This window comes from Orbicella franksi, chromosome 8, assembly GCF_964199315.1.
Source record: "Orbicella franksi chromosome 8, jaOrbFran1.1, whole genome shotgun sequence".
NCBI lineage: Eukaryota > Metazoa > Cnidaria > Anthozoa > Scleractinia > Merulinidae > Orbicella > Orbicella franksi.
The window spans coordinates 12,600,209-12,613,092 of record NC_138152.1 but is presented as its reverse complement, the minus strand read 5'-3'; the positions used below and the strand labels follow the sequence as shown (position 1 = coordinate 12,613,092).

The 12,884-nt window shown below is 40.1% G+C and overlaps 1 protein-coding gene across 1 annotated transcript; it reads right to left on the bottom strand.

Moving 5' to 3' along the window:
- Window positions 1-6,126, bottom strand: LOC145494166 (uncharacterized). The gene is made up of 3 exons (XM_081473629.1): window positions 6,116-6,126; window positions 3,684-4,663; window positions 1-3,253 (listed from the first exon to the last, which is right to left on the bottom strand). Exons 2-3 carry the CDS (start codon window positions 4,586-4,588, stop codon window positions 1-3), a joined length of 4,158 nt encoding a protein of 1,385 aa, XP_081329755.1. The 5' UTR covers window positions 4,589-4,663; window positions 6,116-6,126.
- Between the last annotated feature and the right edge of the window lie 6,758 nt (window positions 6,127-12,884).

Here is a 12,884-nt window from a genome sequence, read left to right as displayed (position 1 = left end):
CTAAAGTGTAGCCTCGTGTGTGACTTCAAGTAGATGGCTACTCTTAGCAGTCTCTGCATGTTCCTCGCCGAGCAATTTTACCCTGCTATCAAGTGCATGCTGCAAAGACCGATGAGCAGAGACATAGTCTCCTTGTTCGTGTTGAGTGATTCCAAGCTCATGCCAACTGGCAGCTGTCTGTAAATGTTCCTCGCCGAATAATTTTAGTCTAACATCAACAGCATGCTGCTTTGACTGAAGAGCCGATGTGTAGTTTCCCAGTTGATGCTGTGTGACGCCTAGTTCATGATAGCTTTCAGCTGTGTCTGCATGATCCTCACCCAATAGCTTTAGTCTGATATCAAGCGCATGTTGGAAAGACAGACGAGCAGACTGGTAGTCTCCAAGTTGATGTTGTGTTTCTCCCATTGAGTGGTGGCTGTCCGCTGTCTTTAAATGTTCCTCCCCAAACAGTCGCAGTCTGATGTCAAGTTCTTGTTGTTTAGACTGAAGAGCTGAATTGAAGTCTCCCAGCTGATGTTGAGTGTAACCTAATGAACGGAAGCTGTCAGCTGTTTTTGGATGTTCCTCACCAAAAACTTTTAGTCTGATGGCAACTTCATGCTGTTTCAACGGAAGAGCTGAATTGTAGTCTCCTATTTCGTTATATGTCTGTCCCAGGGAACGGTAGCTGTCAGCTGTCCGTGGATCTTCCTCGCCAAACAGTTTCAGTCGAATGTCAAGTTCGCGCTTTTTAGACTTCAGAGCTGATTTGTAATCTCCTAGCTCGTGTTGTGTGTATCCTACTGATCGGTAACTGTACGCCGTCAGGGAATGATCTTCACCAAAAAGTTTACGTCTGATCTTTAGCGCAAGCTGATTATATGGCAGCGCTGACACGTAATCTTCTAACTGATAATGTGCCCATCCCACTAGGTAATAACAAACTGCTGTTGCTGGATGCTCCTCGCCGAATACAGCAAGTGCAAGGTCAAGTGCAAGCTGCTGGGACTGAAGAGCCGCTGAATAGTTGCCTTTGCTGTAATGGATCTGTCCAAGATCCTGGTAGAGCCCTACCAATGCCTCCTCGTGAATTTGCGAACTTGTTACAGAGTGTACCTCGTTACCTTCTTTTGACAAACTGCTCTCGTTGCTTTTAAATTGCTGGAGGGCAGTTCGATGAGATGTTATGGCAGACTCCGCAAACTTGACAGCTGCTTCGTATTTTCGTTGCTCTTGTAGCATCACAGCAACTATGCGGTGGAATTTGAATAAACCAAGTGACGGTTTGCAAGATGCAGCACCGTTGTCTAGTATTTTGAGTGCAACGTTGCCAAAACCTTGCTGGGTGTCAATGTCAGAGAAATTCTCTGTTGCTTGGTTTACATGATACAACACTTGCATTAAGAGTGGTGCATTCGCCTGATCTTTGGATGGTGTCTCTTCTCCTCGAGCTTTTGGCTCCCTCGTTGAAGGAGGAATTACGAGGTGTTGGTTGTCTGTACACTCGCATTCTTGAAGTGCCTTCGTTTGGTAGTAACTTGCACTTGCCGGGTTATTTCTGCATTTGTAGTAGACAGCCAGGATTTGGTAAGTGATAAGTTTGAGAATCACCAGAGCAGGGATGTTGCTCATCATAGAAAGGGCTTCATGGAAACATTTAACGCCTTCTTCCGATTCATTTGTAACAAGATAATGTATGCCTAAATAGCACAGGAGTTTCCCCTGTTCTTCATTAGGGACTGAGGAAGATAAGGCTTGGCATTCCTTAGCTTTGTTAAGAAGTTGACTCGTTTTTCCAGTTTTACCCCATGTTATCTGACCGAAAGCTTTGGAAACAAGTAATTTTCTGTAGGAGATGTTTTTCCCCTGCTTGTGGGACTCTTCAAGTGCTGAATCATAAATTTTAACAAAGGAGGTGACATCTCTCCACAAAAGCATGTCTAGAAACTGCTCTGCTGTAGCCAGGACGTCAAAAACATCATCAGCAACTTTGGGATCAGAACAGCTTTCAATGAGACTTTCAGTGATACTCTGCTTCTCTTCGTAGAATTCAATAAAAGCGGGCATAGAATGTCCACTGAGAAACTTCTCATTGAGAGTTTTGAAGAGTGTAACGTAATAAGCACGAAAACGGGATTTGGCACAGAAAACAGTTTCCGGCATCTCTTGTTCTCCCTTCTCTCTGGAAAATGATTGGATGAGCTTGTGTATCGAGAACAGACCATGCGTAGTGCCGGAACTGAGAAGGGATTTCCTCCGGAGCCTTTGCAATATCTTGTTTGCTCTAGCAGTGTTTGCCAAACCCAAAACAGCGGCAGCGATGTCTAAATGAAAATTGTCAGGAAGAATAGCTAGTGACACCAGCGCTCGTTTTTCTTCCTCTGAGAGTCTCTGAAAAGAAGTTCCAAAAAGAACTTGCAATCTCAAATTGCTTGGATAATCCGGATTGTCCAACATCTCAATGATGTCGGTTGAGGCCTTCAAGTAGTTCTCTAAATACTGACTCAGTTCAACGGGGTCATCTTCCGAAACAGAGGGACACAGTAGCTTTATTGCCAAAGGTACATGTCCACAAACTTGGGCCATTTTTTTGCAGTCAGAGGCACTTGCCATGGGAAGCAGTTTGTAAACAAGCTCCTGGGAGAAGATGTCATCAAGGTGTCCTATTCTCGATCCCTGGTGGCCTGGGAAACGTACGTCTATGAACTGCAAAGATTCTCTGGAAGTTAAAAGGAATTTCACCTTTTCATTGCTTCTCATAATTTCTTCCAGTAGATCAATGACCTCATCCTTCACGTTCGGGTCACCGGTCTCCAGCAAATCATCGGCATTGTCCAGTATGCAGACAAGACTATCCGATATCTTACTAAAAGTTTGGCATAATTCATCATCGAGCGATAGTTGCTGAGCTGTTTGATCATTTGGAAGAGACGGACCCTGTCTTAGGAGGCCAAGAAACTTTGATGTTAGATCTGCTTTGGACTTGAGTCCTCGTAATGAGAGGAAGTGGACTGGCAATCCTGAAGACTGGAGCTGATGCCCAACTGCGATTGCAACCGAAGTTTTTCCGAATCCTGGCGAGCCCCAGATTGAAACGAGTCTTGTCGATTCCGAAGTTACTTGGCAAGTGATCTCATCGCATTCTCTTTTGCGGCCAGTAAAATGTGGAACGATTGGAGGAAGAGATGATCGTTTGAGTGATAGTTTCGTACCTTTCAAAAGAATAGCAGAATTTATAGTTGAGTATCCTAAGAAGTAATATCGTTTTTTTCTGGTTTTCAGTTGGAAAAAGTCGAAATCTTGACAAAAGAGAAAAGAAAACGGGGAACGGCCTTTTGCGCGCGACTCATAATAATTATACTTCCCTTAGTCTTCCTAACTCTCAATTGTAGGGTGTTGGTTCAGAGTAGCCTATGCCCTAAACCGGGTTCATTAAATGAAGGTACACTTCACACATCAAACTCAATTGTTCCTGACAGATCTATTTGATTGAGTGCTGATTATTTTCAAACATAGCAATGACGTTAAAACAAAGCAAATAGTTACTTAACGGGCAAAAGTTGTTTCGTGGTTATCATAGTTCTACTTTATATCAAATTCTCCATTATTGACCCCGGGGAGAATGTGTAAAGAAAGACTATTTAAAAAACTTTGCTTGGATCATGAATCCGGAGCGTGGTTATTAATAAAGCATACCTCACGATCCAAGGATTTGACTACACGCAGTACCTTGAGGAATCGAAAAGAGGATGCTAAAAATATTACCTGGTCTCTGGCTCTTGATCATGTCCTCGACTTTCTCCTTCAGCTCAGCTATGCTCTCTTTCACCTCTTGGTTTGTAGTAGTTGTCGCTTTTTCCCTCTCATCTTCGGTTTTTTGTAACTGAGCGATATCGGACCGTATGCACTGCACCTCATCTTTCACATAGCACAGTTCTTCCTTTACGTCTTTTTGAAGAAAAGTCTTGTCCGCTTGTAACTCCTTCCTAATTTCTCTCTCCAACTTGTGAACCATTTCAGTAGGAAAGTCAGAATCGTTCAAACTTCCAATTGCATCTATGGGGTCAGTCTTCAATCCCAGAGCTTTAAACGCGTCTTTAGAGAGTTGAACATGCTGATCAAATGTTACTTTGTCAATCTCTGGAGTGGCTGAGTGTAATAGAGAATTTCTTAGAAGTCTGAGCTGGTCAATGGCAAGTGCAAATGTTTCAACCTTGACTCCGGTAAGGCTCAACACAGAGGCATGGAAGCTTCCATATGGCAGTCCGATGTGCTTTATGAAACAGTCGCTAAGTACTGTGTGACCGCCTTTGCTGTGTGGTAAAGCGAAAGCCTGTGAGTAGATTGTGGCTTGGAACAGGGTAGTGCAATCCCATTCATCGTAAGAAAGGTGTGTGGGAACTCTTGTTTTTCCACCCTCTAAAGCAAGGAACACATTCCTTACGGCAAGCGAGTCATCCCACATTTTATGACCATGGCGACTTCCAAAGAAGTTATCCCACATATATCTGAAGGTCTGGCGTAGGGCCTTTGGGTACTCATTGAGAACAACAAAAGCGAGCTTGAAATAGTTTAAATGCTCCCTTGTAAACGGCTGCAGGGCCATTGTTTCTTCACAATCAGTTCTTTAAAAAAGAAAAGCGATTTCCACTTGAGTCAACAACGGGATCTGCCGCGTTACCTGGTTTGGAGAGAAAATTTCAGCAATTATTGGATGAGGTTTTGCCTGATTTCCAAAATGATCAAACTTTCAGCCTCGGTTGATAACACTTTACCGACGAAAAACCGATTTCAATCATTTTTTATGGTACATTGTTGAAAAGGAAAAACTTAACACAGTTTAGCTAAAGAAAATCACTCGGCATAAATCCGATGTCAATCCAAGAGTACATTCAATTGTACATTCCAATAGTAAGTCAAATCTCAATTCCAATTTCTTTCAATTTTATGCTTAGGCTTGGCTGATTAACGCGTCAGCCAAACAAAAAGTACAAGTTACATAAGTACAAAATAAAGTAAAGTAGCGTTATTCGTTACAGCATTTGAAACCCGCGTGTTTTTGTATTGTTTCCAAGAACTTTCCAGAGGGGGCCAGATAGTTTGCTAAAGAAAATTCCTGGCCGTTGTCAATCGGACCCAATCAAACTTAATTTCAATGGAACTCAATCGAAGTCAATTCAAGGATTGAGTTCGACTGGGTCCGATTTCCGAAAGTTCCATTGACTATGCCGGGAAAATTTAATGCCTCCTCGACCACAAATTTAGAAATCACGATTTGCCTCGGGATGTAATGCCTATGGTCACACAAACATCATTAACCTTAGTTTGCCCGGGTTAGTCTTTAGCTAAATAACTCCCGTTCAACCCTAAAAGATACCTTGAAGGCTAAAAATAGTGGCGTCTTGTCTTGAACAACCAAAGTAAGACCAAAATCGGCGATTTACACCTCTAAGTGAGATGACGAGCATCTCCGAATATTTCATATGGGAGTTGTACCCCCGAGTTTTTTAATTACATAATTGTGTTTATATCGCACTTGTTAGTCTGCATTCTGATTAGCTTTACGTTTGTAAACTAAAGTTCAACCCATGCATCCAATACGGCCTATATAACTATTGTTAGTTTGTCTTGTTTTGGATCATTGAAGCATGAGTGAACGTGTATAGAGCTGAAGAGGTCACACTATCGAAATAGTTAACTAAAGCTACCTCTGCCGCAAAAAAATCGTTTGATGTCTCTTTAGTTTGTCGTCTCAATTCTAATCTAAATTTGATGTCACCACATACAATAATACATCATTATCGGTAGCATTGCAACCTGTAGTATCTTTACTGGAACGTTTATAAATCAACGGTAGAAGTAATTTTGTGTACTTATATACTAATTTCGCAGCATAACTTGTTTCTGTCTGCGTGGTTAACCCTCTATTACAAGCAAAACATTCCTAGAGCTGTCTCTCGAACCATGGACTCGATCAGTGTGGCGGTTACGCGGTTTCAGAGATTTTCTCTTTTCAAACTTATCAGTTCCTTTGAGCACTGTAACGGCAGAATGAAGAAAGTAAACACCGATATGGGACTAGGATATATGAAAGTATGTATACAACAGCATGCATACGTCTTTGTGTACTTACTTGTAAATTTGGCACATAGCTTTGGGAGTACAATCTTTATCTCAAAAGCTGAGTTTTCGTCCTGTATTAGTCCCGACAGAAATATAGTGCAAGCGGTCGTATCAAACCTAGTACGCTTATAATGCCTTCTGGCATGAACTTCCTTTCTTTCTCAGAATTGTTGACAACAGTCTAGGACGTCGCTGTCACAAAACATTGACCCTTTGATATCGGTAGGCGAATGTGTGACGAGTCAAATCGTTAAACGAATTGACGACGAATATTTTTCTTGAGTTACGCTCATGCAAGTCTCTCTCCTCCGCAGAGGTTCCCAATGGGGCTTTCGTTGTAAAAATCCGCTGGGCAAGGTGGGTGCAGGCGCAAAAGAACGGGATCCACTGAGCGGGGAACCTCTGCCAGAAGCTTGTCGTTTTCTGGTACATCCTTGTCGTTTTCTGGTACATTGATCAATTTCTCAGCCCTCGCGGACTTTGCGAGCTTGAAACTTGGCAAAAATCAGCGCTAGGTATGCTACTACAATTAGCAATCGTTATTTTCCAGACAACGTTACATATTTTCGCAAAAAACAGCAAAAATATTGTTCTCCGAAGCCCCCCCTGGAACCTGGCTGAAACTATGGGGAGTAGTGACAAGTACGTTGTTTTTTGGAGGTCAAATGTCAAAATGGAGGAAGCAAGAGAGGAAGCGCTTGACATTTCCTTCCGAGAGATGTCTCTTGAAGGTAAATATTCCTCTTCTATGTCTTCTTTTTGTCTTTTATCCCTACTAGCTGCATTTCGTTTATTAAATTTCGGCCTTTAGTTCACTAACTTTACAAAGCCATAGCTTCGTTACAAACAAATCTGTCTCTCGGAAGTAACAACAAGAAGATCTGTTAGATCTTAAAACCGCGCTTTTAAAATTTAACTGTTTTCTTAGCACTACAGTCGCAACGCAGTGCACATTCGAAAGTAATCCTTGATGATTCATTGATTACTGTAGACATCACATCACTTGATCAACACAGACTGTACTATTGCACCATCAGTCGTAGCCGTTGCGAAATCTCCGATGACGTAATAGTGTTAATCTGGAACTTTCTTTGGGATATGTATGGGCATGAAGATACGAACACTATTAACAACAGCTTTCTTTCTTAAAAGTCAAGTTTAAATTTAATTTTTTCCTTGGGTAAAGGGCTAGCAAAGAAGTCACACGAGTCACATTATTCAAGAATTGCGTTATCGACGGCTATCTTTAGTACGGTGGTTATTTCCCTACCAATGACGTAATCATTGCATGTCCTGACATGTTCTTTGCTTGGCTTGCAAATATTTCATTTTCCTTCCCATCTATGAACTCGTTGCGATGAAAGAGCCAAAGAATTTACTTCATTTGCCTAAAACCACAAGAAATACTCGCAAACTTGCAAATAAATTGATGACCGTCGCTTCTGGCGAAATAAACTTCCAAAGTAAACACGATCTTATTAGTCACGTAGCGAAAGTGAAAGCTGCAACGTCAACGCATTCCATGACTGACGTAATACCTTTTTTTAGCGTATTTATTAATCCCTTTGAATCCAACGCTTCGATAAAACCAAAAGAAAATATATTTTACCCACAACAAAGGAAACAATATCCGTAAAATTATCCGTGTATTAATGTTTTAACAGCTTCTGGCGGAAAAAACATCACACGTTGCGTGACTCGGAATTTGGCCGAGCGGAGGTCTGCGTCTGGTCACCGACAAAAAAAAAAAAAATAAACCACGGGTAAACCTAGAACCGCGCTCGGCCCATGGCCGCGCGGTTAATTAAGCATATAAAAAGTTACAAACAAACGATTTAAACTTTGAAAACTGTTCCGTCTACTAGTTTTTCAAAAAATCGGTATCGCAATCCGTTTCAATCTTATTTAATTTTTTTCTACATCCGACCGTATCTCCTTTTGTATATATATGCTGTGTTATTGAAATGCTCTATTTTAAGTGCTTTATGTGCTTTTGGTGGCCATTTTGCCATGTGTAAATCCTTTAAACGAAAACCTCACAACCTCCTTTGGTTTTTTAGATGACCCACAGAAAAGACAGTTAACACCATCGAAGGTTGAGCCCACCAGTAAACGGTCTCGACAGAATTTAAGTGGACGATTTTACAAGGACAGGAAAGAAACGTTTTCTTCTGTTCTCCAAGAAAGGTTTGTGGAAAGTCCAGGGAAACAAGCCACACAAGAATCCATTCTCAGTGCTTTACAGTTAAACAAAGAAGAGAAAGGGCTGGCCACACGTGCTGTAACAAAAACATTCCCCTCTTCCAAATTAAATAAAAGAAAAGGGGTTTATACTAACATCAGAAAAGCAGTTTCTTTTAACTGTGAAGATGATAAATCAGGAACAGTTACTGTGGATAGTGAAATAGCTAATGTACAAGCCCTTATTGCTGAGTCAAGAAAAAGAGGAAATGATCTTCTGGAGGATATTATTGCCAAGGTAACTGCTGGAGAGACTAATGCCTTGCAAGCACTTTTGTTGGCTTACAAAACGGAAACTGAATTGTTAACTGCTAAATCAGAATTACTTGACAAGATCTATGAGCGTGAAATTCAATTTTTAATGAGAACTGATCAGTCATCCACACTTTCTCAGTCAGAGAAAACAAAACTTACAGAGGAGGTAGACTTGTTATCAAAAACATTAAGTTTTGGATTGAGAAGTGGTGAGGAAGTCTTTATCAATGAGGAGATTTTTACAGATCTTGTAAACAATGTTGCAGAGAAGTTTCCCTTTCTCTTTGACATTGTTAAGACTCTCTTTCCAAGTGACGACAGGAGAAAGGAGAAAGGAGCAGTTCACTCTCTAAGCCTATTAATGAGCCTGAGAAACAATCAGTGCCAAAATGATGTAACATTAGTTTTTACAATTCTTCTGGTTGCTTATGGAGCTGGTACACGAATGGTCAATATGCTGAATAAAGTTGGATTAACTCTTCACTGGGACACTCTTATGTCATTCCTGGACAGGTACAACAGGAAAAAGTTTGACAAACTGCACTCTAATATACCAGCAGAGAAACCCTTGTTTTTGCTATTGGACAATGTGAACATTCACAGGGGATATCAAAGACACCATAGGTTGTTTAAGGTGCCAAAGGTGAACATGTGGAACTTCACTGTTAGAGGATTACTAAACCCAGACATCACTGGCATTGAAGATTTGTTGAGTACACCTGACACTTCACTGCAGAACCAGGACAATGTGGTAGGGTGGAATGCTAACAATATACAATTGGAAAACTGTAATGAACATTTTTTAATTTGGCAGAAGTTCAGTAAAAGTTACATTCTCCAGTTGCTTTATGATGGATTGAACAAGATTCCACCACATGAAAAACCCATTTGTGAAATGAATGAAAAACAATGTAACCAGTGGTTGTCAAATGCTGATGGTTGTACCCAACAGAATGTGAAACTGAGCATTCCCAGCATTGAAAACATTTTTGACACAAGTATGTCCACAGTGAAGACTGATGTTCACATATTACCTCTGTCATTAGAAAATAATGCAACCCTTACAGGAACAAGTGTGATTCTAGATCAGTTTGCTGAGGAATTTGGCCTTTGCAATAAAGTGGACAAACTGGAAACATTGCCATTTGACAAAAGGAACAGGAATTTCAGCCTTAAAAAAGCCAGGGAACATGTTGAGTTTTTAATCATGTTGTATGAACACAGAGATGAAATGGCTGACTTATTAAAAACCTTGGAGGCAACAGAAAAAGAGTTTGACAGTTCTCAAGAGTTAACCACAAATGATGATGGTGATGATGAGCTTGCAGGTGATTCTGATGATGAAAATAGAACAACTATTCAGCAAGCTAAGAGTCGCTTTGCAAAGTGTGATCAAGTTTTCACTGAGCTGTATAATAACATTGCAGATAAGGTGTGGGAATCTAAACAAAGTGATTCAGTGGAACGTGTTATTCAAGACTTGAGCAACATTAACCTGCAGGATGTTAGAGACCATCTTGGCCGTACCTTGTTACATATGGCTGTGGAACAAGGAAACTATGACCTTGCTTGTTGTCTTATGCAAGCTGGCTGCAACCCAAATGCAAAAGAAATGTGTGGTGCAACACCTCTTGTAATAGCAGTGATAAAGAAAAACAAACAGGTCTGTGAACTTCTGGTTAATCACAGAGCTTGTGTGAGAGGGCCTTTGTTCACAAATATTCCATGCCCACTTAAAATTGCAGAACAAATGCAACTAGCTGAAATATATGAAGTACTGAACCCACAAACGTCAGATAATGAGGATGATGACATATCAGGTTATGATGACTCCTTTAAGAGAACAGATATTTTGATCAGGGATGGATCTGATGAACCAGTATCACAGGTGGATCGTAACTCGGAAGGATTTGTTACAGGCTTAGTAGGAGATCAAGGCACCTGCAAAACTATCAGGGGAGTGATGGGGAGAGCTTCAGCTTACGAGTGGGCAGGGATAATACCAGGTGATCTGCATACAAAAGGATACCTTTGTGAAACCTGTTTTAAAGAACAAGGACCTGGTGGATTCCACTACATTGCCAACAAGGTAATGAAGAGACCAAAGCTCATTTCTGATGTTTTCAAGAAGAAAAAGTTTGAGACAGGAAATCAAGATCGAATAAAAGAAGCAGTACAAGACTGTGCTAGGTCATATGGAATAGCTGCTGTAATTGAATTTGCTAAAAGTGACTGTTATCCAGGTCCGAGAGATAGGTCAGCTAGCCTCAGAAAGTCAGGGAACCACAATGATGTGATATATGATGCATTCATTAAATGGATAGAGCAATCAAGTGAAAGGAATGTTGCTTTCAGGTACTATTCAAGAATGTTCCTGTACTATGGGCCTCTCCTTGAACTGTTTGACATCTCCACATCGCATGTTTTAGGCCAAGCAAGAGAGGTTTGCTATATTCTGCAGTTGCCCACTTATGCTCATTTGAATTTCAAGAACTATTTCACAGAAACATTTGCTCATGTTGTCAATTTTCTTGGAAAATGGCCTTTGGCATTCCGCAAATTGCTTCAAAAGAATTGTGCAGTTAACCTTTCTGGAAAGAAAGGGGGAGCCATGGAATTGGATGCATTTGTGGAAGCTGAAATAGTTCAGCCACTCAAGATCTATGTGTCAGGTAAGAGCAGTTCAGTTGTAATGATATGACAGGTGGTCCTGACCAACCAGCACAATAGTGCCCTAATCATATGGGAAAATTGTCTGAGTGATGAAATTAATTCAAATTTGACACTCAGTTGAATACACTTGATACTAAATGACTGGTCCTGAGGGAAAACAGTTAATTTTGTTCAAGGAAAACAAAGTTAACTAATTGATTTCCTAAGGGAGTAAGTGATTTGTTATAATTCATAATTAATACATAAGGATGGCCCTCAACATTTGCAGGCAAAGGTGTACTGTTACCCTCTGACGTCATGGATTTTGTAATGTTGCCCAGACTACAATGTATAGCAGGAAACAGTTTTATTGATACATGTCATGCAAACTTAAGAGCATGTGTTCTTGGGGGAAAATTTCAGTTTTGTAACAATTTTTGTCATGTCAACTTTTGTAAATTTCATATAGCTCACAGGTCTAAAGATAAGTTGTGAATGAATTAAATAATCATATATATTTGCCAGTTAACAACTGGTTCATGCTTTAGTGAGCACAATGGAGGTATTTGATTGCAAGCCTCTGCTAGCTATGTTATAAATAACTATCGTTATCATCACCAATCAAATACCTTACAAAAATGAATTCATTTGATCAAACTTTATTTTTGTGTAAAGATGGCCAAGCAAGGCACTCTCTCTTTTAATGTTGTGGACACCTATTGAACATGAAATATCAAAAAAAAAAATTCTATCACTTAAAATGTCTAGTCTTTAAGTAGTTGTCAGAACATTGTCATAGTATAGAAATTATTATAAATATGAAAAAAAAAACCTGACTTATGTAATATGTCTGTAATTTTCCATTCTAGGACATACCTCAGTGAAGATGTGTGAAAGGATAATGTCTAGTATTGATCTGTTTAAAGCTGTCAGGAAAGCATATTCCTCCAAACAAGGTTGTGATGAGCACACCACCCAAAGACATTCTGTTCCAAACTCTTTCCTAGACCAGCTTAAAGGCACGTGGTTTTGCTTAAAAAATGGATTCTTCAATGGAGTTCAATCGGATGACCCCCCTGATGTGTATACTCTTGAAGGCAGTGGCAAACCAAGTGGTAAAGTTCAAAAATGTCATTTGGATGTCAATGAGAAGGGCACCAAAAAGGTTGCAGAGCAATTCAAGGATAAGCTGTATGAATCCTTTCCTGACCTACACTTTGACCTTTTGACAAATTAAGTTTGAAATTTGCAGTGTGAAGTTTTACAATTATGAAAGTATTTATCCACTGCTTAAAAGGCTAACGAAGTGTAACATGAAGTACTTAATTGCCAAGTGTCTTTTACAGACAGAAAATGTGCAGTTCAAGAAAATATTCATATACCCACCTCACAGAAGGTCATTACAAATTTGAGGGGATAAAAAACCTTCTGCAGGAGGGGTATGGATGTTTTCTGGAACAACACAATAAATAGAGCCAATTGCAAGTCAGGAAGTCACACAATTTATAATAATTATTTCTTAAGTTTCCCTCAAATTTTTTGAAGGTTAATTCTATCATTTTACATGTAGAAGCTATTCCTAGGTGCTCTAATGATAGTCAGATTGTTGGGAAGGTGCAAATAAAGAAGAA

What these genes read in the sequence shown, in the direction of transcription:
- LOC145494166 (XM_081473629.1), bottom strand. Translation starts at nt 4,588, where the DNA reads ATGGCCCTGCAGCCGTTTACAAGGGAGCATTTAAACTATTTCAAGCTC. An exon ending in TGTAGTCAAATCCTTGGATC is followed by an intron (nt 3,254 to 3,683) that starts GTGAGGTATGCT and finishes ACTGAAAACCAG; the next exon opens with AAAAAAACGATATTACTTCT.